The 27,276-nt window shown below is 57.0% G+C and overlaps 1 protein-coding gene across 1 annotated transcript; it reads left to right on the forward strand.

Moving 5' to 3' along the window:
• Window positions 1–3,042: 3,042 nt before the first annotated feature.
• Window positions 3,043–27,276, forward strand: Hhipl1 (HHIP like 1). Its single transcript, XM_048362470.1, has 9 exons — window positions 3,043–3,336; window positions 10,084–10,730; window positions 12,149–12,292; window positions 14,238–14,566; window positions 14,932–15,058; window positions 17,706–17,851; window positions 21,214–21,295; window positions 26,133–26,215; window positions 26,726–27,276. Exons 1-9 carry the CDS (start codon window positions 3,043–3,045, stop codon window positions 27,274–27,276), a joined length of 2,403 nt encoding a protein of 800 aa, XP_048218427.1.

The following is a 27,276-nucleotide window of genomic DNA, read 5'->3' on the forward strand; positions in this document are numbered from 1 at the left end:
TTCTCATTAGCATCTCTCCCCCCATCCCTTTTCTTCTCACGCTAGAGATCAAACCCAAGCTTCACCCATGCTAGCCGGCGCTCTACCACTGTGTCCTCCCCCTCCCAGCCTTCTTGCTTACATTACTCATCTGTTCTTGTTCCTGGTCATTTTCTTTTCCAGTGATGCCTTAACATATGAATCATAGTTATTTCATAGTCCCTGTCACATCACTCCAGTATCCGTGTCAGATCGGAGTCTGGTCTCTTCTGTCGGTGACTTGTCTTGCTTTTCAACACAGCTCATAGGGGTTTTTGTTGTTGTTGTTTGTTTTTGTTTTTTTTTTCTGGGAAGCAAACACAAGGCCCTAGACATCTAGGACTTCAGAGTAAGGACTTCCGGCTCCCTGGCTAGGGACCGGGCTGCATGCATCTCATGTGGGCTACAGCTGTAGGAGGTGGAGGCTTCCGATGTGCCCAGGGTCCTCGTGCTTTGTTGCCTGAGAGCCCTGGAAACACCTCCTCCCGTTGGGCTGTTCTGCAGTCTGTGCAGCTGTGACCAGCTGTTGTACTGGAGCCTGAAGATGGGCAGTAAGGAGCTGGGGTCGGGGTGCCTATGAGCCTATGTCCTCGGACTGTGGCTCTCGTGGTGTTCTCCGTGAGCAAAGGCCAAGGGGCTGGCCCTGGGCCCTGCCTTCTGCCATGGTGGGCGAGGCTCTGGTACTCATTTCCTGGGGGGAGGATCTCAGTGACCCTCCTTCTGCCAGAGCCCTGCGGGGGGGGTGTGTGTCTTTATTGACCCTTCCCTGTGGTTACATGTGTCCCCCAAGATTGTGCCACCTTCTCGGGCTTTCACCTTCATCCACACCCCAACCTCCCCAGTCCAAAGGACCATTCAGGTTTGCAGCTCTGATGAGCTCTGCTCCAGGTCAGCTGACCCGTTATGAGGCTAGAACTGCTTATCTGTCCAGACCGAGGCAGGGCAGAATGTGGCGGGGGGGGGGGGGCTGGGGGGGGAGCCTCCATTCTCTCATGGGTTTAAGACAAATCCCTGACTTTCAAGGTGACAGGAGAGTGCCCGACTCTTATTCTTCCACCTGTGTAATGGGACCACCAAACAAAGTTGTAGCACCACCAAGATGTCGAGAGAGGGGAGGGAGGGTGGGGCCCCCTGGGATCGGAAGCTAAGGTGCTGGCCCGGGACTGGCGAGCTCTGGATCAGCACTGAGGTCAGAGAGCCAGCACACCTCGCCCACACCCGAGAACCGCAGAGGGGCGGGCGGGGGGAGGAATCACAAACAACAGGCACGGAACCTGCACCCCACAGCCACTCAATAAAGACCTTCACAGGGGGCTGAAATCTGAGGAGCACGGTTCAAAGCCAGCCCAGGCAGGAGAGTTCATAAGACTCTCATCTCCAATGAACCACTGGATAACCGGAAGTAGAGCTGTGGCTCAAAGTGGTAGAGCGCTAGCCTTGAGCAGAAAAGTTCAGGGGTAGCACCCAGGCCCCCCGAGTTCGAGCCTTACAACTGACAAATAAATAAGGACCTACCAGAATAAGGACTGAAGCAGGCCCCAGAAGGCTCCCCTAGAGTGAGTGTCTGCGGCACAGTGTCCGCCTGCCCATCTCCTCCAGAGACCACCGTGGGAATGGCTCCAGCACGGATTAGGCTGTCCTCAAACCTCACAGCCCCCCACTTCCACATACAGAGCTGAGCTGAGGTACTACCATTGTCCTTTCTTCCATTTGGCCGGGACCCAGGCAGGGGCTTTGGCCCTCTTGTTCCCGGGCCTGAGTGACCTCAGACTTCACCCCTCTGTCCTAGCCCCATTCTCTGTGTACCTTCCACCCCTAAGGCAGTGTGTTCCAGGCTCCCACCCGGCTGCCTCTGCTCAGTTCAGCTGGTGGGCGCACAGGGCTAGGATGAAGGAAGAGTATCCGGTCGGTCAGGCAGGCCAGGCCCCTCCAGGGCCGGGCTTCGCAGCGGTGACACCAGGTCCTTGACTGCAGTGCCATCTCCTGCTGGCTCTCCAAGTCAAGGACTTGGGGACCCTTTGTGCTGCAGACAGACCCTGTTGCCTCCCTGGGCCTGTGGCTCTGTGTCAAATGCTGGGAGATGTCTGACCTGGTGGGGAGCCCCTGACTCATCGCCTCCTCAGCCACAAACCTCAGTGCGCGCGCTTGCTGCTTTGATGAAACTGAGCCAGGAACTGGAGCAGAAGGCCCAGGGCAATCCCCCTCTCTCACCCCCCCCCCCCCCAAAAAAAACTGCCGAGGATAGGAATATGCACTGGGGCTGTGAAGACCAAGTAGGAGTTTGTAAGAGAAGAGGAGGAGGAGGGGTATTCCCCGGAGGAGCTCATTCTGAGGTCCACTTGGGAAAGTGCCAGGTGCTTTTGGTGTCAGGAGGCTCTGGGCAGTGTGTATGCATGTGCTACTGCGTGTGCGTGTGCGTGTGTATGTGTGATGCTGAGACATATGATAAAGGGTGGACAGTAGATTCCCCCCACCTCCCCAATCAGGGCTCTTTGTGGAGAGTTCTCTGGTTCAAGAGGGAACAGGAAGAAGCTTGGAGGCGGGGAGGGCTTTGAAGGGGGGGAGTCGGCTACTCCATCCCTCCCCCTCCCCACCTGCAGGCCTAGGTGTCACACCCTCCGAGACCCGGGGAACACCTACTTGCCTCTCTCCCCAGCCCCACTGTAAGGAGTCCCGTCGAAGTTCCCGGTCCCGGGCTCCATCAGCGTTGGGCCGTGGGGTTCCTTTCCTTCCACGGCTAAACAGCACCCCGAAGAGGAAGTTGAGTCCGGGGCAGAAACCCACGAGGCGCCTCCGGGTGAGAGGGCCGCGCGTTTCCCCGGCAGACCCGCGCTCGAGGCCCTCCCCGCGCCCGGAGCGCCCGGCGGCGGCGGCGTGCGGGGCGTACGGGGCAGGCGGGCGGGCGAGGGGGGAGGCGGGCGCTCGGGGCGCGGCCGGCGGCGCGGCGGGGGGCCACCCCGGGCCCGCAGCCCCCCCCCCCCCCGCCCCTCGCTGCTTCCTCCTCCGCGGCCCGGGAGGGACGGCATGGCGGGGCGGCGGGCCGGGGTCCCCGCGGGGGCCGGGGCGCTGCTGGCGTTGCGGGCGTGGCTGGCGCTGCGAGCGCTGCCCGGCGCCGCCGCGCACCCGCAGTGCCTGGACTTCAGGCCGCCCTTCCGGCCGCCGCAGCCGCTGCGCTTCTGCGCGCAGTACTCGGCCTTCGGCTGCTGCACCGGCGAGCGGGACGCGGCGCTGGCCCGCCGCTTCGGGGCCCTGGCGGCCCGCGTGGACGCCGCGACGTGGGCGACGTGCGCCGGCTACGCGCTGGACCTGCTGTGCCAGGTGAGCGGGCGCGCGGGGGGGGGGGAGGGCGCGCGCGCGGGGCGGGCGCGCGTGGGGTGGGCGCGCGTGGCGGACGCGCGCGGGAAGGGCGCGCGCGCGGGGAGGGGGCGCATCGTGGGCCCGCGGGCCCCCCCTCCCCGCTCTCTACCTTTAGCTTGGGGTGCGAATCGGGGTGAGGCAGAGCGAAGATCTGAACCCCACTAGTTCGAGGATCGAAAGTGAGTCCTAGACGGTGGATTGAATTAGGGGGTGATTTGGCACCGGCGAGATAGAAAGACGGGGCGCCCCCGGATGGCTCTGGGCTTTGACGTTCCCTAGCTTTATCACTTGGGCCTTCTCGGAGCCTCAGTTTCCTCTCTCCAAGTGTTCAATCTGCTGCATACAGGGCCCCTTCCCCCCAGGATGCCCTAGGCTTCCTGTGCCTGACCCTGAGGAGCCCAGGTACCGTGTTAGAAGGCGCTTCCTGCCCTTCCCGGCTAGGCACGCAGACGGCCGGGCCTGGGATTGCCCAGGGGTCTGGGGGAGTCCCTGCCCCCTCAGCCCCTGGCTGACCACGCTGGGCTTGGATCCCCAGGTGCTTCCAGTCCTGGCTCCTGGATGCTCCTGGCCGTGGAATCCACCCTCACCCTGCAGGGCACCATCCTCTCTGCCAGACCAGGCAGAAGCTCTCCCAAGACCACCTGAGTGACGTGCCCCTGGCAGCCCCCCCCCCATCTCCCCTCTGTGGCCCCAGGCTCTGTTTTGGTCCACCCCAGACTGTGCCATAGTTATTTTCCTCCTGAGCAGGCTGGCATCCAGGGCCTGGCCACACCGCAGCTGCCAGGCTGAATGCAGAAGGGAGGCCCAGGCTGGGAAGCCCTAAGGGAGGCTGGCCCCAGCCCAGAGCTTGGGCACTGAGGGGACTGGCGGAGCGGGCGTGGGGGTGGGGGCTCCCCAGGATGCAGCATGGAGTAGCAGCCTCCGGCCAACACAGGGCACAGGGGACAAGGGCTGACTTGGGAGTCTGACACTCTGGGATTTGGCCCTGGTCAGCCCACCTCTTGGCTGTGAGACCCTGGGAAGTTCATTGTTGCCATCTGTTATACTCTCTCCTTCTCCACTGCCGTTCTCCACGCCCCGCTGCCAGGTAGGTGAAACAGCACTTGCACAGCTCGATGTTAAGGACCAGTTTACGGGTGGATTCCCAGTGCTTCCGGGCCCCTTCCCTTGCTACTCAGTCCTGGGTGTTTGAGGAAGACCCAGAGAAAGGCAGGGCCGTACCCCACTGGGAAAGTCCTGATCCTGCAGCCCCAGGGCGGCCAGAAGACTGGGAACACACCCATCGTCAGGGTGGGAAGTGAGAGGCACTAGAGTTGGGGAGGGGGCAGAAAGCTCTAGAGGCTGGGCCGTACACTTCCCGGCTGGCTCTGATGAGCCCCCAGGGCTGTGCGTCTCCAGAGAGCTGGTGGTCTGGCTGCCTGCCTCCCTCCCCAGCCTGAGGACTCCTTGGATTCCAGTTCTTTGATTGCACCATTCCCCAGGACATGTAGCAGTCCACATTTGTTGAGTGAGCACTTACTATGTGCTGGGCTTAGCAGGGCAGACTAGGTGGGCCCGGCGTGAGGAGGCAGAGGATGTCAGTTCTGAGGTAGCCTAGGTGGGGTTGGGAAAGTTCCCGGGACAGCCTGGCCTTGAACAGTCTGTGGTGCTTGCACCTCCAGCCGCAGTCTCTCGGGATGACCTCATGTCTGGAGAGAGCTTGCCGAGGCTGGGCCGTGGTCTCCCTGATGGGGCCTCTGGGAGAGCGTTGGCAGGAGTGCTGTCCTGTCTGCCAGGCAAGGCCAAAGCTCGTGGTAGCACCTCCTGATTTCCAGCACAGCAGGGACGAGGTGCGGTACCCACAGGGTTCAATTGGCCCTCAGGCCTCACACGGGCCTTAGGGAGGCTCCTGTAGGACAGCTGGGGCTCCTGGTTGGTGTCTCTGGTGTGGCTGATGTGTGCCCTCCTCATAGCTGTGTCCCCCTCTCTGAGGTCTCCTCTTTGAGAGCCGGGGGGTGATCAGCACTGGGAGGCCACAGGGGCCTCCCAGGAGGGCGGTTCCGCAGCCATGCGCGCAGCGGGCTTGTTTCCAGGGCCTGGAGGAGGTGGCCCTGTGCTGCTGCTTGGCCCAGAGGTAGTTGTCAAGCTTCAGGCTCACACCTGTTATCCTAATTACTCAGGAGGTTGAGATCTGAGGATCAAGGTTCAAAGCCAGTCTGGGCAGCAAAGTCTGTGAGACTCTTATGTCCAATTAATGACCGAAAAGCCAGAAGTGGAGCTGTGGCTATAGTACAGCTATAACCTTGAAGAAAGGAAAGAAACAGCTCAGTGTCTGAGTTCAAGCCCAGGACCCTGTCCCTCCCCCTTCCCCCCAAAAAAGTCCTTTAGTTCCATTCAGGAAAGAGTGCTACAATCACTTCCTGCAACCTGCAAGAGACTCCCCAAGATTATTAGGGGGACATAGAAAAAAAAGGTCAGGGTAGTCAGGGACAGCGTCTTAGAGGAAGCACCACTGAGCTGCTTCTCTGATCGATGGGTTGACTGTACTGGAATCCGCACTAGGCTAGTGTTCTACCGCTGTCACCAGTGTGCCAGCCCCCAACCTTCTCAATTCGTCTGGACGTTGACTGAGGAAGAGCATGCATCATCGCAGTTCATTCCTCCCACCAGCCCTGCCAGGCTGGGATCCCTTTTCCCTTTTATAGATGAGGCCATAGGATAGGCCCAGAGAAGTAAAACAGCTGCTAAGTCACACAGGCGGCATGTGCTGTGTCACTTGGCCACAGGGCCTTGGTCCTGGAAGCCTGGCTGTGTGCCGGGTCCCGGAGCCGGCCCCTGGAGGGTCCCACAGACACACACACACCAAGTCCAGCGAGTCCCACCCGAGCACACTTCCGGGCCACCTCTGGCAACGGAGAGGTGACAGCCGCAGACGTCCTCGTCCGGAAGCCGTGTGTGGATGGAGAGGCGCGGGAGCACACCCAGGGCCAGGGGCGGAGGCGGCCCGGGGGAAAGAGGAGAAGGATGAGACTTGTGTTCTGGGCCTGACATCATGAATTAGGGGCTTGCCAGATGTGGAAGTGGGCGGGCGAGGACGGAGCATCCCACAGAGAACATTGTGTACAAGACTCGTCTTCCCGAAGAGGGGGGGTGGGAGCCATCAGGAGCCTTGGGGACCCAGGGCCATGAGTCATGAGTGTCAGGGACTGTGTCATAGCAACCACGGACTCCTAGGAAGGTGTGGCAGACCCCTCCCTCCCCTCCCCCCCCCCCCGTGTGTGTTCTCCTTGCCTCCTGGGAGGCCTCCTGAAGGATCGGTCATCCTCTCCAGCCTGCCCTGTTCCCTCCTGTCATTTCCTAACCGTCGCCGGCTCTGGTTGAAGTCCTGTAGCCTACCCGGTCCATGAATAAGGGCCACTGGACTCAGGGTGCTGGCTTCAGCTGTGTTTGGGCCAGACTCCAGTGAGTGGAGGCCTCTTGGATTGGCGTCTGGAAGTCTGCTCCTCCGACACTTAAGTCTCTGCCCAGCAGACACCTGAGTGAAATGTCATTAGAAAGAGCACCCGGCTGGAGCCCTGGGGGTGAGCCCCAGTTCTTGGCACTTGGCCTTGGTTGCCCTAACTTCCTCCTCTGTCAATCAGGAGTCACAGTGACCGAGCCTGGCAAAGAGGAGATGGGACATGTGTGCGCATGTCCTGGCCACCAGCTGCCGCTGCTGGCCCACTGTGGGCTGTAGGGCCACGGAGACCCCCTCGTGCCCAGAGTTTGGAGGCTGGCCATCTGGCCTGTTGTGGGCAGAGTCAGGGGAGGTGGCTTCCTGGGTGAGGGGCACCCCCTTGGAGCTTGCAGGGTAGTTGGGAGCCGGTACGTTAAGCTCCAACTCTGCCTGCCCAGCCGTCTGTGATGTGGCTGGGTGCTGGCTGGCAATTTCCTCACCTGTGTCACAGCAGTAAGAAGCCCTTCCTGCTAGGTGCTGGTGGCAGAGGTCTGTCATCTCAGCTATTCCAGAGGCTCAGAGCTGAGGATTGCAGTTCAGAGCCAGCCTAGGCAGGAACGTGCGAGATCTATCTATCTATCTATCTATCTATCTATCTATCTATCTATCTGTCTATCTCTCTACCTACCTACCTATCTATTCTCCTGGTTGTAGGGATTGAACTCTGGGCCTGGGCGCTGTCCCTAAGCTCTTCAGCTCAAGGCTAGTGCTCTACCACTTTGAGCCACAGCTCTACTTCTGATGTTCTGGGCGTTAGAGAGAAGAGTCTAATGGACTCTCCTGCTCAGGCTGGCTTTGAACCATGATCCTCAGATCTCCGTCTCCCAAGTAGTTAGGATGGCAGGCGTGAGCCATCGGCACCCAGCCCGTGAGACTTTTATCTCCAATTAACCACCAGAGGAAATCAGAAGTGGTGCGCTGTGCCTCAAGTAGTAGAACGCTGGCCTTGAGCAAAAGAGCTCGGGGACAGAGTCCAGACACTGAGTTCAGCCCCATGACTTGAAAGAAAAAAAGAGCCTCCTCCTTCTACGGCTGCCTTGGGAGGAAGCCCAGTCCACCAGAGTGATTATTGTTTGTTATAACTGTTCTATTTTTACTTTTATTGTCGTTACTGTTATTTTGGTGGTATTGAGGTTTGAACTCGGGGCCAGGGCCTTGCGTTTGCAAAGCCAGCGCTCTCCCACTGAGTCATGCCTCCACCCCTCTATCTGTGGATAAGAAGGTTCTGCTGTTGGAGGAGGGTGGGAGGAAGGGTCTGCAGCGCGGGGAACAGTGAGCTGCGGCCCAGCGCTCGGGGGCGTGACTCGGCAGAGTACCTGGCACGCAAGATGAGCAGGAGGAGGGGCCATGGGCACAGCTAGAGTGGGAGCGTCTGGCTGTTTCCCACCGGTGGGTTCTGGGATCAGGTGGGCACCGGAGGCACGAGGCAGAGGGAGGCCTGCGCAGGTTTGCTGAGTTCCCGGAAGCAGAAAAGCAGAATGTGAGCACAGGAAGCCGAAGGACAAGGTGTGAGCTGTGGTTGACAGATGGGACTGATTCTTTGTCTCCCTGGTCCCGGGGCTTGAACTCATGGCCTGGGCAGTGTCCCTGAGCTTCTTTTGCTCAAGGCTAGCACTCCACCACTTGAGCCACAGCCCCACTTCCGGCATCTTTTTGGGGTTTTTTTTGGAGGTTCATTGGAGACAGCAGTCACACAGACTTTCCTGCCCGGGCTGGCTTTGAGTTACGATGCTAGGATCTCAGCCTCCTCAGATGCTGGGATTACAGGTGCGAGCACCGGCACCCGGCGGTGACTGGGGTTTGAAGTGCGAGAGCAGGTTCCGAGTCTGGACCATCCGTGGCAGGGGGGAGGCGGCATGTACCCATCCACCATCCCTCCCTCCCCACCGTCAGGGGGAACCCAGCCGGCCCACAGCATCTCCTTGGCTGGCGGAGCCCCCTGGCAAGGCGAGATCTGAGGTCTGTCGCATCACCATGTGCCAATGATTTTGTGGGGGCCTCCTGGGAAGGGCAAAGTCTGGGGTCTCTGAGGAAAGGAAGAGGGATGTGCTGGAGTCCACAGAGAGGGGGAGCAGGGCGTTGTGAGACCACACACTTTCAAAACAGGACCATGGGCACGTGCTACCGCCCGGTGCTGGAGAAAGTGAGGTCACCCTGAAATCCAAGCCCGGTCCCCTCAAGTTATTAGCTGGAGCATGACACCAGAGGACGCTGGGAGCCGGGCGCCGGTGGCTCACGCCTGTCATCCCAGCTGCTCGGGAGGCTGAGATCTGAGGATCACGGTTCGAAACCAGCCCGGTCAGGAAAGTTCGTGAGACTCTTCTCTCCCATGAACCACCAGGAAATTGGAAGTGGTGCTGTGGCTCAAAGTGGTAGAGCGCTAGCCTTGAGCTGAAGAGCTCAGGGCCAGCACTTGAGTTCAAGCACGACAACCGACAAAAATTAAACAACAACAACAACCAAAACACTGGTGTGTGTGTGGGTGGGGGGGAGCCTCAGTTCCCCCTCCTGGAACTCAAGGGAAGAGCACGTGGCTAATAGAAGTAGAACACTTTACCCTTCGAGAATCCAAGCCAGCAGAGGCCTCCTGGGCATCGTTCCCTAAAGTATCCACCAGGTGCTGGATTCCGTGCCTCTTATAGGGAGTGTTTTGTCTTTTGGGCCCTCCAGGAGGGGAGGTGGGGGGACCGTGGAGGTCCTTGAGGAAGGATGCCAATGGAAGGGGTAAAGCATGCCCCTTGCCCCCAGCTGTAGCTGCCCAGGTGTCGGCTGTCAGAAGCCAAGAAGATTAGGGTTGTTCTAAAAGGCACTAAGGCAGCGGGGAACCAGTGGCTTGTGCCCTCAATCCTAGGTATCTCAGGAGGCTGAGATCTGAGGATCAAAGGTTCAAAGCCAGCCCAGGTAGGAAAGTCTCTGAAACTCTAATCTCCAGTTAACCACCAGAAAGCCAGAAGTCGAGCTGTGGTGGAAGTAATAGAGTCTTATCATCCTTGAGTGAGAAAGCTAACGAGTAATACCCAGACCCTGAACTGGCGCGCGTGTTTGCACGCGCACACACACACACACACACACACACACACACACGCACGCACGCGCGTGCGCGCACATGCAGCATTAAGGCAAGAAAAGGAGATTGGAGGCCAGGGCTGAGGTGGTGTCTAATCATGGCTGAGGCAGCGTGACTTGGCCCAAGGTTTGCAGCAGGTAAGGGTCACAACTCCCCGTCTCTGCAGGAGTGCTCGCCCTACGCAGCCCACCTGTACGACGCCGAGGACCCCGCCACGCCCCTGCGGACGGTGCCGGGCCTCTGCGAGGACTACTGCCTGGACATGTGGCAGACGTGCCGGGGCCTCTTCCGCCACCTCTCCCCGGACCGAGAGCTCTGGGCGCTGGAGGGCAACCGTGCCAAGTTCTGTCGCTACCTGTCCCTGGATGACACCGACTATTGCTTCCCGCGCCTGCTGGTCAACGAGAACCTGAACTCGAACCTGGGCCGCGTGGCTGCCGACGCCAAGGGCTGCCTGCAGTTGTGTCTGGAGGAGGTGGCCAACGGGTTGCGCAACCCCGTGGCCCTGGTCCACGCCAAGGACGGCAGCCACCGCTTCTTCGTGGCCGAGCAGGTGGGGCTGGTGTGGGCCTACCTACCTGACCGCTCCAGGCTGGAGAAGCCTTTCCTGAACATCAGCAGAGCCGTGCTCACCTCGCCCTGGGAGGGCGACGAGCGGGGCTTCCTGGGCCTGGCTTTCCACCCGCGTTTCCGGCACTCCCGCAAGGTCTACGTCTACTACTCGGTGGGCGTCGATTTCCACGAGTGGATCCGCATCAGCGAGTTCAGCGTCTCCCAGGAGGACGAGAACGCCGTGGACCACCGCTCAGAGAGGTGGTTCTGGGGGGCCGGGGCCGGGGCGGGCGGGGCGGAAGTGCAGGGGACGGATCGCCGGGACGGATCGCCGGCCCGTCAGGCTGCGTCTGCCGTTACACATCGTGAATATTTCACACGCCCGGTGGGGGCCTGGGGAGGGAGGATTTCTGCAAAACAGACGTGCCCCTGAGGATGTCCCGGCCTCTGAGTCCTGACGTCTCTCCCGACACTCCTTAGCTTTGGGTCCCGAGGTGGTCCTTTGCATCTGACTCATAAACCCAAGGAGATGAGGGGGATGTTTCCCGTTTTACAGAGAGAAGTAAGTGATCTGTGAGGTCCCACAGCTAGGAGGTGTCTGTGCTGGGACCCTGAGCCCTCCCCAGACACTGAATCCATCCTCACCACCCCTTCTGGGCTTTCCTGCCCAGACTTTATCTGCTCCTGTCTCCGGGCACCTTACTACCTCAGATCCTGTGCTCCCTGACATTTATGCCCCATTTTCAAAATGGGGTTGACCCGGCCTGGCCCAAGACTGGCACCTGGGTGTGCCTGTTTCCATCCAACCCCAGCTTATATCAGGGATGTCTACCTTCTGGCAGAGACTTCTGGGTAAACCCAGGAGTCAGGTGTTTGTGTTTGGTACCAGTACTGGGGCTTGAACTCAGGGCCCAGGTGCGGGCCCTTAGCTTTCCTGCTCAAGGCTAGTGCTCGCTCTGCCACTACTGTGGTGAGTGTAGAATCTGCACGGAGGTAGCTGGAGCTTGGGAAGCCGCGGGGACTAGGAAGCCTTTGTGCTGAGGTCAGGTGACAAGTTCCAATCATCATAACGAGGCAGGCGCTAACAGTGAAAGAGCAGCAGAGGCACACTAGACCTGAACTAGAGGACTTGAGCAGCCCCACTACTTAGGGGCTGGGGGACCCTGGGATAGTCATACCACCCCTCTGTTCTCCTTAACGCAATGGAGTAAACTCTAACTGACCTATTAGGTCCTTGTGATGATCACTTGTTATGAAGGACGCAAAGAGCCTTTTCCATTGTGCCATGACATCAGAAAGAGGGCACCTTACTGAGGATCTCCTTTCCTGTTTGTGGCTCACGCGTGGAAGGCTGAATTTGTGTCTGTGTGTGTGCGCACACGCGCGCGCACACACACGCATTTACTCGCATACTAGAACTCAGGGCCTAGGTGCTGTCTCTGAGCGTTTTTTGTTCAGGGCTAGCACGCTATACCTCTTTGAGCCACAGGGCCAATTCCAATTTCTGGTGGTTAACTGGAGATAAGAGTCTCATGGACTTTGCTGCCTGGGCTGGCTTTGGACCACAATCCTCAGATCTCAGTCTCCTGAGTAGCTAGGATGACAGGCGTGAGCCACTGACCCTGGCTAAAGGCTGAGTTTTTAGTGGGGGGTGGTGGTGGTGTCTTCTCTTCCTGCAGAATTATCCTGGAGATTGAAGAGCCAGCCTCGAACCACAATGGGGGTCAGCTGCTCTTTGGGGATGATGGGTACCTCTACATCTTCACTGGAGATGGCGGGATGGCTGGAGACCCCTTCGGGAAGTTTGGAAATGCCCAGAACAAGTATGTACAGCCTCTGGCTGGCGGGTGCATGGTTCACACACTCCTGGGCTTCGTCCGTGCCTCTGAGCCAAGCAGAGAAGCCCTGTAGAAAGGAGTTGGGGCCCCAGCTCAGCCTGCAGCTCATTAGGAGCCCCAGACAAGGTGCTTTCTTTCTCCCATGGATTAGAGATAGGGAGAATAACCTCCGGGGAGGCTGCTCAGGAAGTAAGCCTGCAAGTTTGGTCACCGAGGGCCAGGCACAGCACCTGTCTGGCAGAGGAGATAGCAGCGAGATACTGGAGAGACCGGATTTCTTCCATGTCAGTCTCAGGGGGATGGGCCCCACTGGGAAGGTGGATCCCAGAACAACAGAGGACTGGGGTGGGTGGGCGAGTGGTCCACGGTTACAAGTGTTGTCTGCCCGAGGCTCATTCAGAGACACCCAGGTGCCGAAGGTCTAGCCTCCCCCTTCTTTCCAACTTCCTGACTTACACAGATATCCCGCCCCTCTCCATAAGTGCACACCCCTCCCCACAGGCCTTTTCCTACCCCCCTCTCACGTAAGCGCCTGTGCCTGCACTAGCCTGCCCTGCCCACATCCACAGACACGCACACACAGTTGTGAGTGTGTTCACAGGGATCAGGAGACTGAGCCTTCTCATTCTCTTAGAGTGCCACAACCTCGCCCACCCAGAGAGCACCAGGAGCAAGAACTGCGGCGATGGTGGCACCTCTCCTGGTGTGACAGGGCAAAGGGCATCCCATGTCCCGGTGTTTGCCTTGTGTTTGGCTATGAAGCTGCAAATACAGAATTTTAAGGATTTCAGGTCCTTGAGTTTGAAAGTATTATCTCGCTGCTAGAAACATGCTAATCCTTTTTGGAGGTTGGAGGGGGCGGTGGCAGAGTGGCTCGGGGAGCTGGAAGGCAGCAGCGGGCATGAGCATGGGGCATCTCGGGTGGGGAGTGGTGTTATCATCATGGAAGAGGACAGGAGTGACGTGTCTAATGATGAGGGAGACGCTTGGGTTCTAGTGCCGTGACAAGCGATAACTTGAGCGCGAGTCGCTTGGGCTACCTGGGGGTGGGTGGGCGCATTTAATGGGTGCATCAGGAACCAGGGTGGAAAGGATGTGTTTGTTTTCCTCTGCTCTTGAACACATTGCAGATTTTATTACATGATCCATGAAACTCCCCCAGAGCTGGTGGGAGGTGGGAACACGCTGTCTTCCTGCCCGCCGCCCCTTCCCCCCCCTTAGCCTTCCCTTATGCTCTATATTTGGTGCTCTTGGCTTTGATCACAGTCATTCACTGGCTGAGCAAGGCTTCACGAGCACCTACTATGTGCTGACCACTGGGCTGTGTCCTGGCAAACAACCATCACCTGGAAACAGGAATTGTTTCTCTAGCGCAGCCCTGTGACTTGGAAGTGCAGAGTGGTGCCCTGGTATTACAGTTGAGGACAGGGAGGTGTCATAGAAGGGGGGGAAAGCTTGGTTTCTGGGTGGCCTGGACCCCAGCTTGACGCCTGGCTAGGGTGGTGGTGGCTGGCCACTTCCTTTGACGTGTGTGTGTGTGTGTGTGTCCTGGGGCTTGAACTCAGGGCCTGGGCACTGTCCTTGAGCTTCTTTTTGTTCAAGGCTAGCACTCTACCACTTGAGCCACAGCGCCACTTTGGGCTTTTTCTGTGTATGTGGTACTGAGGAATCGAACCCAGAGCTTCATGCATGCTAGGCAAGCACGCTAGCACTAAGCCACATTCCCAGCTGGCCTCTTCTGAGCTTGCTGTCATCTGTAAAATGGGGTCACCCAGAAAGGTTTACCCAGAAGGCTTGAGATCCCTAATGGCAGGCCGGGTGCAGGGCTTGGCCCTCAGCTGGCAGCCCTGCCCTTGGTGGGCGGGCCGCGCGCGTGCGCGTGCGCCCTGGCGCAGGGAGACCCAGCCTGCGCCCTCCCGCACGCACGCAGGTCGGCGCTCCTGGGCAAAGTGCTGCGCATTGACGTGGACCGGACGGAGCGCGGGCCTCCCTACCGCATCCCACCCGACAACCCGTTCGTGGGCGACCCGGAGGCGCGGCCGGAGGTCTACGCCTTCGGCGTGCGCAACATGTGGCGCTGCTCCTTCGACCGCGGCGACCCTGCGACGGGCGCCGGCCGCGGGCGCCTCTTCTGCGGGGACGTGGGCCAGAACAAGTTCGAGGAGGTGGACCTGGTGCAGCCAGGCCGCAACTACGGCTGGCGCGCGCGCGAGGGCTTCGAGTGCTACGATCGCAAGCTGTGTGCCAACGCCTCCCTGGGTGACTGCCGGGGGTGGGGGGGTTAGGGGCCCTGGGTTCCCCGATCCCACACCCAGCCCTGGGGGCACAGAGCCCCCCCCCCCCCCGGCACCATTCACTTTTGACCCTCTCCAACTCCCCGCGCTGTACTGCGCGCCAGTAGCTCCTTCCTGGATCAGCTACTCCACCCCTAACCTCCTGGTGCCTGAGGGGCTGGGGTGTCTCCAGCAACACTCTTGGCTGCCTCCTCGCCCTGCACCCCTACAAATACAGCTGGCCGGGGGGGGGGGGCAGGGTGTGTGCATTTCCCATGGCGCTCTGGGGCCAGCCTCTATAGAGGCACCACCAGTACCCAGCTCATCTCCGTTTCTTGCCCAAATTTCCAGACGATGTGCTGCCCATTTTCGCCTATCCACACAAGCTAGGCAAGTCGGTGACGGGGGGCTACGTGTACCGTGGCTGCGAGTACCCCAATTTGAATGGCCTCTATATTTTTGGAGATTTTATGAGTGGGTAAGTGGCCTACGCCCCCGAGGGTCCCAGGCTACTGCCTGTAGCTCCCCCCTGGACTATGGTTTAAGAAGAAAAAGCGTGTGCGTTCTGCTCTGACAGGGCCCCCGGGGAGGAAGCCTATCAAGTCTTAGGGGCCACCTGACACCTCACTCCAGCCCGCTGAGCCTTGCTGGCTGTCTCTGGCAGGCCCAGGTGAAGAATTTCCTAAGCGCAGGCCCAGGTGCCCTCCCCCTCCCCAGGCCTGAGCTGGCAAACTGTTTTGATGAGCAGGGTCAGAACTGCAAGGTCTGCTCCCGGGAGGGCTCCATGCAGATGCCCCCCCCCCACCTGTTTAAGTCTGCGCCCAGTACCTGTGTTACCTAGGTAACGGGCACACCTGGAGACAGCTGCCTCCTCCTTCTCTGAGGTCACATCCAATCCACCTGGCCATCCCTCCCGCCTTTTCCTATATAATCTGGCTCAACACAGTCCCCACTCTTTCCTTTTCTCTTACTCTCTTGCTCTTCCTCTCTCTTTCCCTTCTTCTTTCCCCTCTGTCTCCCCACACCTCCATCTTGTGTGGGCTGGCAATTTGCTTCCCCCCAATAAACTCCTTTCTGCCTGAACAGGTTTCCTTTCTGGTGAACCTTACAAGAACATGGACACAGTGTTCCCTCTACCAGGGCCACCTCACTCCTCAGAAAGCCAGGACCTGTCACTGCACCAACTGGCAGCTGGCAGATCTAGAGAGCCCTGGTCACCCCCACCCAAGTCATGTCCCAGGGATGATCAGAGCAAGTCTCATTGCACAGATTGGGAAACCGAGGCAAGAGATGGCAGTGACCCACCTGAAGGTGAATCTAGGTTTGAGTCTAGGAGTCTTACGTTAGGTCTAGCCACTTGCCCCCATTTGCCAAATAAAGAGACACAGACTGGGTGCCGGTGGCTCACGCCTGTAATCCTAACTACTCAGGAGGTTGAGATCTATGGATGGAGGTTCAAAACCAGCTTGGGCAGGAAAGTCTGTGAGACTCTTCCCTCCAATTAACCACCAGAAAACGAAAAGTAGCACTGTGGCTCAAGTGGTAGAGCATTAGCCTTTGAGCTGAAGAGCTCAGGGACAGTGCCCAGGCCCAGAGTTCAAGCCCCATAACCACCCCCCCCCCAAAAAAAAGACCCAGAGAAAGGAGATTTATTCCACGAAGCCATGGGACCACAGCACTTCAGTACATCTTCAGCCATCTTTAGGGCTATAGACATTGGCTTCAGCTTAAGTAGGGAGAATCAGGGAGAGGAGGTGAATAAGGTCTGCAGAGCTAGTCCCAAATCACTAGTTAGGCCTGGCTGACCATTAGCTCAGTCCTTACAAGGGTTTTGGAGAAGTTTTTGTTTGTTTGTTTCTTTTTCCTTCCAGTCCTGGGGCTTGAACTCAGGGCACTGTCCCTGAGCTTCTTTTTGCTCAAGGCTAGCACTCTACCACTTGAGACACAGCGCCACTTCTGGCTTTGTGTCTGTGGTGCTGAGGAATCAAACCCAGGGCTTCATGCATGCTAGGCAAGTACTCTACCACTAAGCCACATTCCCAGCCTGAGAAGTTATTTCTTTATTACTGAAACAGAACGGGAACATGGTGGTCTCTTGAGGGTTATCTTGAGGGTGGTCTCTTTAAGATAGTAAGAAAGAGATATTGCTTGTTGAGGAGCTATTTGCCGTCTTCAAAGATTAATATCACTCAATTTAGAGCTCATGATTATTGCACAGTTGAGCGTAGTGGAGAATAGCTCAGATCAAAGGGAACATATTCAAAGTTACGGGGCTTTTAGTTAATTCATAGGACTCAAAAAAGCATCTTTAAAAAGTCAGTTTACTTTATTGTTATTATAGAGGTGATGTACAGAGAGATTGCAATGACACGAGTCAGGTCATGAATACATTTCCTTTCGTACAGCGTCTTCTGTTCCCCCACTCTCTCCCAGTCCCTCCCTTCCTGTCTCCACCCACGAACTGTGTAGGTCACCTTCATCAATGTCCAGTGAGCTCCACTACTCTGCCTTTTCACCCTTTTGCCTTCGAGTCTGTGCCCACCAGCAGTGCAGTAGGGTTCCTTTCCCCCCACATCCCTGCCAACGTTCGTTGTTCGAATTCACGGTGTTGGCCAATTTTAGTGGGCTGAGATGGTCTTGTTCATTCCTGAGTCTGTCTGGGAAGTGCTCAGTAAAGATCACCCCGGAGCCAGCTTCATGGCCCCATGAACTGAAGACCCACACTTGGTTTGATGCTTTTATTGCCATCCTTAAGTACTTAAGAATTTTTGGACAAGGGGCCCTGCCATGTTCTTTGGCACTGGACTCTGAGAAGTTACATGTGGCCCAGGTTGCATGGATGAATAATGTGGAAGAATGGATGATGGATGGATGGTTGAGTGGGTGGATGGAAGGGAGAATGGATGATCAGTGGATTCATGGATGGACTGGTAGGTGGATGAATGAGTAGAGGGAAGGCTGAATGGATGAATGACAGCCGAATGGGTAGGTGGAGGGGGTGGATGAATGGTGGATTGATAGGGAGATGAGTACATAGGTAGGTGAGGTGAACAATGGGTAGATGGATGGATTTGTGGCTGGGTTGGCCTTTGTACCATACCCAGGATGACATCCTTTTGTTCCAGGCGTCTGATGTCCCTCCGAGAGACCCCAGGGACAGGCCAGTGGCAGTACAATGAGCTCTGCATGGGCCGTGGCCAGACTTGTGCATTCCCAGGTCTCATCAACAACTACTACCCACACATCATCTCCTTTGCAGAGGACGAGGCTGGTGAGTATTCCTTAGGCCCGCTCCATTCTGGCTGCCCATGCGGGAGTGGCCCTTCAATCATCGGTCTACCTTCCATCTGGCTTCTGACTTGGTTGAGATGTCAGGCTAGAAATGATCTTCCCCCTGGGGAGGGGCAGGAAGAGGAGGGATGGTTCAGAGACCTTGTTTGTGGTCCCTTGGGTAAGCCCTGGTTTCTCTGAGCCTCCCCTTCCTGGTCTGGAAAATGAGGGGTGGGCTTACAGAAAGAAGAGATGAGAGCAGAGAAGGCATCTGCAACATTAGCAAGAGCAGGAAGGAGGACCTGGGATGCTGACTGGCAGGCAGGAAGAGAAGGAAGTGTCCCAGACACCCCCACCTTCCAGAGTTCAAGTGGGATTGGGTGGGGGGGGGAGTTCTTGGTGGCAAAGGTATTTGGGCCACATGGAAAAGCCACACTGTCATCCCAAGGCTAGTAAGCCCTACAGTCAGCCACTTGTGCTTTCAGTTAAACGGGGAGGGGAGAGGAAGAGGGGCTGGATGCCTTTCTAGCCTCCTCCTTTGTCCTTGCCCTGGGATTGTTCCGTGACAAAAGCTGAGGGGCCCCTAGCAGGCCCGGGTGCATGCCTGGCAGAGTTTCTAGGCAACACCTAGCTCCCCCCTCCCCTCCAAAGCCTCTGGGACAGTATCTCCTGCAGGGCCCTGAGCCCAGAGCCCCCAGGGCCCAGAGTCTGGGAAACTCTTGTTGAGCCATTCCCCACCCGGATCTCATCTGAATCTGAATTTCGAAAAGGGCAGCTCCATCTCCACTGTCCTCCCCAAGCCTCTTACGGCCCCGGAACGTCCTTTCTCTTGGTCTGTAGGGGGTGAACGTGTTTTTGGAAGCAGCCACTCTCCAGGCCCAGGTGCCGGGCCCTTGAACAAAATTCCCAAGGGCCTTTCCTCAGCCCTGCAGTGCCTCTGGGTGACAGGAAACCAGGAGGAGGCATCTGTGAGCTGGCCAGGCCGGGGACACGCTGGCCGCTGGAAGGCCCCAGTGCTGCGGCCCGAGCCCACCAGCCTCTCCCAGCTCTCGGGTTGTTTCTTCTGACACCCACCAACTGAAGAACAAGGCGCCGTGCCAGCGTCGTCCAGGCCTATGGACGCCACAGAGACTCACGCTGCAGCAGGGCCCGGGGTGGGGGGTGGGGGGGGGCTGTGTACACACAGCCACACTCCCTGCAGATCAGGACTGCCAGGAGCCCTGGTCCACCCAGCCCTACCACCTTACAGATGGGGAAACTGAGGCTGGGTATTTACACCCGCTGTGGAGTGTGGGGCACTATGTCCAGAGCAGGGCCTCAAGGTTAGCCAACCAACTGAAGACGTGGAGAAAGATCTCGAGGCCAAGGAAGCAGCAATACAGGGGGCCCAGGCTCCAGCCAGAGGATGCAGGCTGCTCCTGGTGTCTCCCCGAAAGAGACCAGAGATGGAGGGGGATGGTGTACAGACGCGCAGCAAATCCACAGCCGCTGCTCCGACCTGACAGAGACATGCTGCCTGGACAGCCCACTCCTGGGGCTGTGTCACCGTACTGGTAACCCGCACCCCTTCTCCCTACTCCCCCAGCAGGCTTTGCGTTCCTGCTGGGGGCGGGGCTTAGGTACCACCTGCCACTCAGCATGCTGGCACTTTCCAGTTGTGCAGGTCAGCCTTTTAGTCTTTCTCTCTGGGGAGCTGTCCCCATCCAGTTTCATGGCCTTTGCCTCCTGTGCCGCCTCCAGGCAGCACCCCCCGCCCCGCCCCGATTGGAGATGTCTTTGGGGGACATGCTTTCCTCCAAGTTCCTCCCTCCTGCCCCAGCCTCTCCTTGGGGAGCTCCTCTCCTCTCTGTCCCCAGCCCTGGGATGGGGGTGGGGGCTTCTGCTAGCCTATTACAAGGACAGAGGTTGTAGTTTGGCCAAATCATGACATCAAGCCGCGTGTGGCTTCTCTCTGGGCTCCCGGGCCCCCATGGATCGGATGCTGGTTCGGGTTTGAGGCAGATGACCTGGTTGAGGTCTGGACCTGGCTTAACTGTTCACTGGCTGTGTGACTTTGAACAAGCCTCTCAGCCTCTCTGAACCAGTCATTTTTCATTTGTACAATGGGATAAGGAAGTATGTCTTGGCGCTTGAGTGTGGCTGGGTAGGGTGACAGGGAATTCTGGGGCTGTGTGGTTGGGATTCTGTATATAGCATGAGGGGGACATGACCTCCCTTCCCAAACCAGGTGCTCAAACTTCCTTTTTTTTTTTTTTCTTTTTTTTTCGGTGCAGGTCCTAGGGCTTGAACTCAGGGTCTGGGCACTGTTCCTAAGCTTTTGTATTCAAGACTCTGCCACTTGAGCCACAATGCCACTTCTGGCTTTTTAGTGGTGTACTGGAGATAAGAGTCTCATAGACTCCAAACCAGGTTGGCTTTGAACCACGATCCTCAGGTCTCCGCCTCCAGAGCCGCTGGGATTATAGGTGTGAGCCACTGGTGCCCGGCTACCACATGTGGTGGGAAAGGGTCTGAGCGGGGCCGCTGCAGAGCCACGGGAGGTCCCACGGGGCCGGGTAAGGGCTCAGGCTTCAGACTAGACTTGGCCAAATGCTTTCTGCACCTGCCTGCGAGGCGTCCCATGATTAGAGGAGAGACCTTGGCCTTGAGAGGCTGACAAGGCCTGGCCTGGGTGGTGATCCGAGAGGTAAGAAATAACAGCGATGAATGCCTGCTCCTGGCCTCCTCCACCCTGTGAGGCATGCCCATTCTAAAAACAAGGAAGTTTCCGGGTGCCAGTGGCTCACACCTGTAACCCTAGCTACTCAGGAGGCTGAGATCTGAGGATCAAGGTTCAAAGCCAGCCTGGCAGGAAAGTCTGTGAGACTTACTTATTTCCAATGAACCACCAGAAAACTGGAAGTGGCGCTGTGGTAGAGCCACTAGCCTTGAGCTGAAGAAGCTCAGGGACAGTGCCCAGGCCTAGAGTTCAAGCCCCAGGACCAAAAAAACAAAAACCACCAAGCCAAGGAAGTAGAGAGGCATGTAGGTTACCAGGAGCTGGGCCCTGGACCCCATTTCCACTCAGAAGGGCGAGGTGCTGAGCATGAATCCAGGAAGGTTCCAGACCTGGGCTGGGCCAGCCGGATCGGAGCAGGTGTGGAGTGTGGAGGCTGAATGGGGCCAGGCGGGGTGACTGACAGCCTGGGGCCTTGTCTGCCCGCCTCTCCCATCCTCCAGCTCCAGTTCTGGGGACTGGCTGGCTGGGCTGCCCTGGCACCTCAGGGCCAGCAGAGGAGAGCCGGAAGGGAGCCGGGGAGGCGGGGCTGGCCTGGGCCTCCTCCAGGCAGCCCTCTCACCGGTTACCTCATTGGCTATTGAAAGGGGAGCTGTACTTCATGTCCACCGGAGTGCCAAGCGCCACGGCCGCACATGGCGTCATCTACAAGGTGATCGACCCGTCCAGGTGAGTCTACGTGGGGCCTGGCTGAGCCTTTGCCGTCCGCCAAGAGACATCACCCACCCTCTATACCCCCAACACCCCATTTTCCAGATGAGGAAACAGAGGCCCAGAGGAAAGGGACGAAGGAAGCTCACCCCACTGGAGAGGGCAGACCGAGCACTTTAAATAGGGCCTGCCCACCGTTAAGGACAACTCTCCCGTCAGATAGGGTTGATTTGGCCACTCCCATTGGAGCCCATGAGCACAGAGGAGTTCTGCCCTGCCCACCCTCCTGTGTCTTTACTTCTACCTGCTGGCCACTTTGACTTCTGTGTGGCCATCTGCTAGAACTGCCAGGCCTTGGAAAGCCTCTTCCACCCACTGCTATGGAGTTATTACTTTTTTTTTTCTTGTGCAAGTACTGGGGCTTGACCTCAGGGCCTGAGCACCATCTCTTAGCTTTTTCACTAATGTCCGCTTGAGTTTCACTTGAGCCGCAGTTCCACTTCTGGCTTTTCAGTGGTTCGTTGGAGATGATATCTCATGGACTTCTCTGCCAGGGCTGGCTTTGAACTGCCATCCTCAGATCTCAGCTTCCTGAGTAGCTACGATGATAGGCGTGGGCCACCGGTGCCTGGCTTACTTCTAGATATAAGGCCATCCCCTTGGGGGACAGGCCATGTTCTGACTTACATGTAAAACTCATTGGTTAACACATGGTTCTTTCCCATTTCATAAGGAAGACATGATTCGAAGGCCTTTGCCAGGGGCCCAGCACCAGAGCCTTGCCCTCGGTGCCACTTTCCCAACCCTCGGGCCCATTTGGTCCTTTGTGGGTTCTCATCGCTCAGCTTTGGGTGTCTGGCCCCAGGACGCCTCCCACCTACCCGGAGTCCGCCGAGCTCAGGCTGTATTCTTCAGCTCCGGCGTTGGCTTAGGCTCTGGGGATGACCTGGAGCACAGACTTGGGTGTCTGGTGAATGAGACCCTGAGCAGCTTTTTTTTTTTAATTTTATGAAAATCACTGTTTATTCATGTTTTCTGATGAATGCCATTTAGAAATGTCTTTCTCTCTCTATATATATTTATTATCAAACTGAAACACAGAGAGGTTACAGTTTCATACATTAGGCATTGGATACATTTCTTGTACTGTTTGTTACCTCGTCAATCATTCCCCCCTCCCTTCCCCCCCCCCCCCCCGTGGCTTTTTAGAGCTCCTTCTCAGCCCTTAGAGTTTTGGCTCCTGGTCCGTCTGTTTCATTCTCCCTGGGTCTGGGAAGGGCAGTGCTCACCCTAGCACTAAGCCTGAGGTTGTATTGTGAGAACGGGCTGATGTTTGACAATGTTCCTCCCCCCGCCCCCAAGATCCCCACCCACATGAGCCCATGACCCTGAACTTTGAAATACACTAGGCTTAGCAATTCCAGAAACAACTATGAGTTAAGTCTCTCTCTCTCTCTCTCTCTCTCTCTCTCTCTCTCTCAGTTCACACTAAGGTGTAAACTCAGAGACAAGTGCTCTTATACTAAGTGTTATATTATCATGAAACATTTGACACAATCAATGACCCAATATTAGCACATTCGTATTAGCTAAATCCTATAGTCTTTTAAAAAGGGCTTTTTTACTTACTCCTCATCCATGTTCTTTTTCTATTGTTTTTGTTTCTGTGGCCCTCCAGTGCATGACAACTTCTCAGATTTTCCTTATTTACCACACCATTTTTTTGTTTTATTTTGTTATTATTGTGATATATGTGTAGTTGTTGTTGGTATTGGTAGTGGTTGTAGTGTGTGTGTGTGTGTGTGTGTGTGTGTGTGTGTGTGTGTGTGTGTGTTGGTAGTATGTATGTGTATTTCTTTGTTTCTTTTTTTTTTTTTTTTTTGCCCATCCTGGGGCTTGAACTCAGGGCCTGGGCTGTCCCTGAGCTTCTGCTGCTCAAGGCTGAAGCTCTACCATTTGAGTCACAGTGCCACTTCCAGGCTTTTCTGAGTAGTTTATTGGAGATGAGAGTCTCATGGACCTTCCTGCCCAGGCTGGCTTTGTACCACGATCCTCAGATTTCAGCCTCCTGAGTAGCTAGGGTTACAGGCATGAACCACTGACCCCTGGCTGTGTATTTCTTTTTATGCTGGAACTGAAGCTTAAATTCAGGACCTTGACTCTTGCTTGGCTCTATCATTTGCCCTACAGCTCCACTTCTTTTTTTTTTGGCCAGTCCTGGGCCTTGGACTCAGGGCCTGAGCACTGTCCCTGGCTTCTTCCCGCTCAAGGCTAGCACTCTGCCACTTGAGCCACAGCGCCGCTTCTGGCCGTTTTCTGCATATGTGGTGCTGGGGAATCGAACCTAGGGCCTCGTGTATCTGAGGCAGGCACTCTTGCCACTAGGCTATATCCCCAGCCCCCTACAGCTCCATTTCTATGTCTGTGTTTTGCCAATACCCAGGTTTGAACTCAGGTCCTCATGCCTGCTCAGTTTACTTGCTGGCCTGGTGCTCTACTTATTGAGTCACACCTGAAGCTTTGCTTTTAGGAGATAAAAGTCTTACAAGCTGGGCTGGGGTTATGGCCTAGTGGCAAGAGCGCTTGCCTCGTATACATGAGGCCCTGGGTTCGATTCCCCAGCACCACATATACAGAAAATGGCCAGAAGTGGCGCTGTGGCTCAAGTGGCAGAGTGCTAGCCTTGAGCAAAGAGAAGCCAGGGACAGTGCTCAGGCCCTGAGTCCAAGCCCCAGGACTGGCAAAAAAAAAAAAAAGTCTTACAAACCTTTCTGCCAAAGCTGCTTTTTTTTTTTTTTTTTGCCAGTCCTGGGGCTTGAACTCAGGGCCTGGACACTGTCCCTGAGCTTCTTTTGCTCAAGGCTAGCACTCTGCCACATGAGCCACAGCACCACTTCCAGCTTTTTCTGTGTTTGTAGTACTGAGGAATGGAACCCAGGGCTTCATGCATGCTAGGCAAGCGCTCTACTACTGAGCCACATTCCCAGCCACCAGGCTGCTTTTGAACTGTGATCCTGGATCTCAGCCTCCTGAGTAGGTAGATTATAAGTGCAAGCATCTGGTGCCAGGGTCTATACTTTAAAAAAATAAAATAAAATCTTTATTACATACAAAAGTGCAAATGCAATCAACCACATGACTTTGTCTTTGTATTATGCAAAACATAAATCCTCCCTCCTCCCCTCCTCCTATCCCTCTGTCCTGGTTTCCTGAGCTCTCATCCATCTTTAGCTGTGTGGTACTAAGATTTCTGACCTTGCTTTTGACCACACGCAGACTGTGCTTTCTTTCCTATTCATCTGTCCTCGTTTTGTGTAAATGTTTCCATGTTGTAACCCTACAAGGAGATGGTTTAAGGGCTGGTCATTTTCTGCTGATTCACTGAGCCATAACTGTCTTTCCTCTTGCTTAGAATTTAAGTTATTTCCTTTTTTTTTTTTTTAAAGAATGACTTTGTAAGGAAATATCCCATATATTGAGTATGTAATTCTTGCAAGATATTGCCTCAACTACTTCATCTCCTTTGGTGTTTTTGACACCCTCTTTCTCTCTTGGCTGGTTGTCTCTGTGGAACAATAGGAGGGGGGGCCTTAATGAGACTTGTGGTTTTCCTGCTTATGGTAAAAAAAAAATGGACTGGATTCCTCCCTCCTTTCCTTCATCTTTGTCTTTTGGAATGAATATACATATTTTTTCTGTGTATGTGGTACTGAAGAATTGAACCCAGGGCTTTATGCATGCTAGGCAAGCGCTCTACCACTGAGCCACATTCCCAGCCCTGAATATACTTTTTGATATCAGTCCAGATGGTCTGGAAGCCCAGGAAGGTTTTGAAAATGAATGAGGAGGAGAAGGGGAGGAGGTCATATCACCCCTCAGTGTCTCAGCAGAACCACTGGGTCTATTATCTATCTATCATCTATCTATCTATCTATCTATCATCTATCTATCTATCTATCATCTATCTATCTATCTATCATCTATCTATCATCTATCTATCTATCATCTATCTATCTATCATCTATCTATCATCTATCTATCTATCTATCATCTATCTATCTATCTGTTTGCCTGTCTGTCAATCTATCATCTCACCTCCCACCTCATCTTTTGCATACAAAATTTTCTTTTTCAGATATAGTTTCCTTAAGGAAATTGGGGCCTATGTATAAAGGTATGGATTTCAGGAAGGGTCAGAGCAGGGAGCCCCCTCCCCCCTCATCCTCTAGCCCGTGTCTCCTCTTCCTCCTGGCTCTTCTGAAGGCCACGTGGCTGTTTCCCCCTCTGTGCCGGGAATGCTTATGGAAGGCCCGGGTCTGCCTGGGACAGTCTGGGAACAGGTTCGGCCCCATTCGGAACATCGCAGATCAGCAGCCAGAAGCGAATCAGAATGGAATTCCATCCCTTCCTCGTGCCCTGGCACAGGGAGGACAGCAAAGGTGCCAGCTCACAGCCTGGCAACCCTTCTCGGGCTTTCCTCCTAGTTCTCTAAAGCCCCAGGTCCCTCCCTCCCTGCCAGGCTGGCTTCCCGCAGCCCCATCCCCCACTCGTCGTGTCCCTGAGCTTGTCTTACCATTCCCATTTTTAAAAAAGACTCATTCTCACGGAGAATGCAGTCCACACACCCAACCCAAAGGTGTCGGGAGAGGGAGCCTTCAGGCAGGCCCACAGGCCGAGGCTCCCAGGGCTGGCTCTTAGAATCCAGGTACGTGGCCGCAGGGCACCTGCTTCTTTCGACCCTGTCCACACCTGCCGAGCCTGTGCCCCTCTCTGCGGAGGCGGGACAGGTATGTGCGCACATCCTCGGCACAGGCTTCTGGGGTGGAGCGCGTGACTCCCGGTGTGTTGTTGGCAGGCGGGCGCCCCCCGGCAAGTGTCAGATCCACCCTGCCCAGGTGAAGGTGAGGAGCCACCTCATCCCCTTTGTGCCCAAAGAAAGTAAGTGGCCGCCCCGGGGTCTGTGTGGGGTCTGTGGGGGCAGGGTGGGGGAAGGGACTCCTGCCTGGGGCTGCCCTTCTGACCATACCAGGGCCCGGGTACCACCTAGATGTCCTTCCTGGGCCCCTATTCCTAGCCCCATGCTCGGCACTCACCCGACACATAGTTTCAAAGTGGGTAGAACTGTCCCGGAAGTGGGACTTGCCGGACCCCCCTCCCCCCATCCTGTACACCAGGTCCCAGGGGGCAGGATTCAAGCAGGGCACGAGGGACAGACGGAGCTGTGCCCAGCTCGTGGAGGGGATGGACGGAGGGTGCCCCGACTTTCTCCAGGAGGGCCCCACTGTGAGGGGTTTGGTGAGGAGGGAGGAGTGGGTGCAGACTAAGGACATGTTTTCCCGGGGCCACCCCCCCCCACCCCCCGGGAACAGGCTGGGGGGCAGCGTGGAGGGGAGGCGCAGGGGGCTGGGGGAGCGGGGTCCCTCTGACCACCTGCCGTCCTCCGTGCAGAGTTCATGCGGACCCGGGAGAGCACCCCGCGACCCCCATCGCCGGCGCCCACCAAGGCGCCCCGTCGCGGCCGCCCCACGGCCCCTCCTCCGCCCAGGCCCACCTCCAGGCCCGCCCGGCCCACGCGGCGGCCAGGGGCCCGCAGGGGCGGTGGACGGCGGCGGGGGCGGCCCAGCGCCCCGGGGCCCGCGTCCGTCCCCGCCCCCTCCCCGGGGGACGTGCGCCTGGTGCGGCCCGCGGGGCTGGGCGCCGGGCGCGGCCGCGTGGAGGTGTTCGCGGGCGGCCGCTGGGGCACGGTGTGCGACGACGCGTGGGACGCCGGCGCGGCCGCCGTGGTGTGTCGCCAGCTGGGCTTCGCCCACGCGGTGCGAGCCGCCAAGCGCGCCGAGTTCGGCGAGGGCCGCGCGCTGCCCATCCTGCTGGACGACGTGCGGTGCCGGGGCCGGGAGCGCAGCCTGCTGGAGTGCGCGCACGCCGGCCTGGGCACGCACAACTGCGGGCACCACGAGGACGCGGGCGTCGTGTGCAGCCACACCGACCCGGACTTGTAG

This window comes from Perognathus longimembris, chromosome 14, assembly GCF_023159225.1.
Source record: "Perognathus longimembris pacificus isolate PPM17 chromosome 14, ASM2315922v1, whole genome shotgun sequence".
NCBI lineage: Eukaryota > Metazoa > Chordata > Mammalia > Rodentia > Heteromyidae > Perognathus > Perognathus longimembris.

Excerpts from the sequence above, each read along its gene's own strand:
- Hhipl1 (XM_048362470.1), top strand. The coding sequence starts at position 3,043 with ATGGCGGGGCGGCGGGCCGGGGTCCCCGCGGGGGCCGGGGCGCTGCTG. Across the intron at positions 15,059-17,705 it reads TTTGGAGATTTTATGAGTGG|GCGTCTGATGTCCCTCCGAG; the intron begins GTAAGTGGCCTA and ends CTTTTGTTCCAG. Across the intron at positions 21,296-26,132 it reads AAGGTGATCGACCCGTCCAG|GCGGGCGCCCCCCGGCAAGT; the intron begins GTGAGTCTACGT and ends TGTTGTTGGCAG.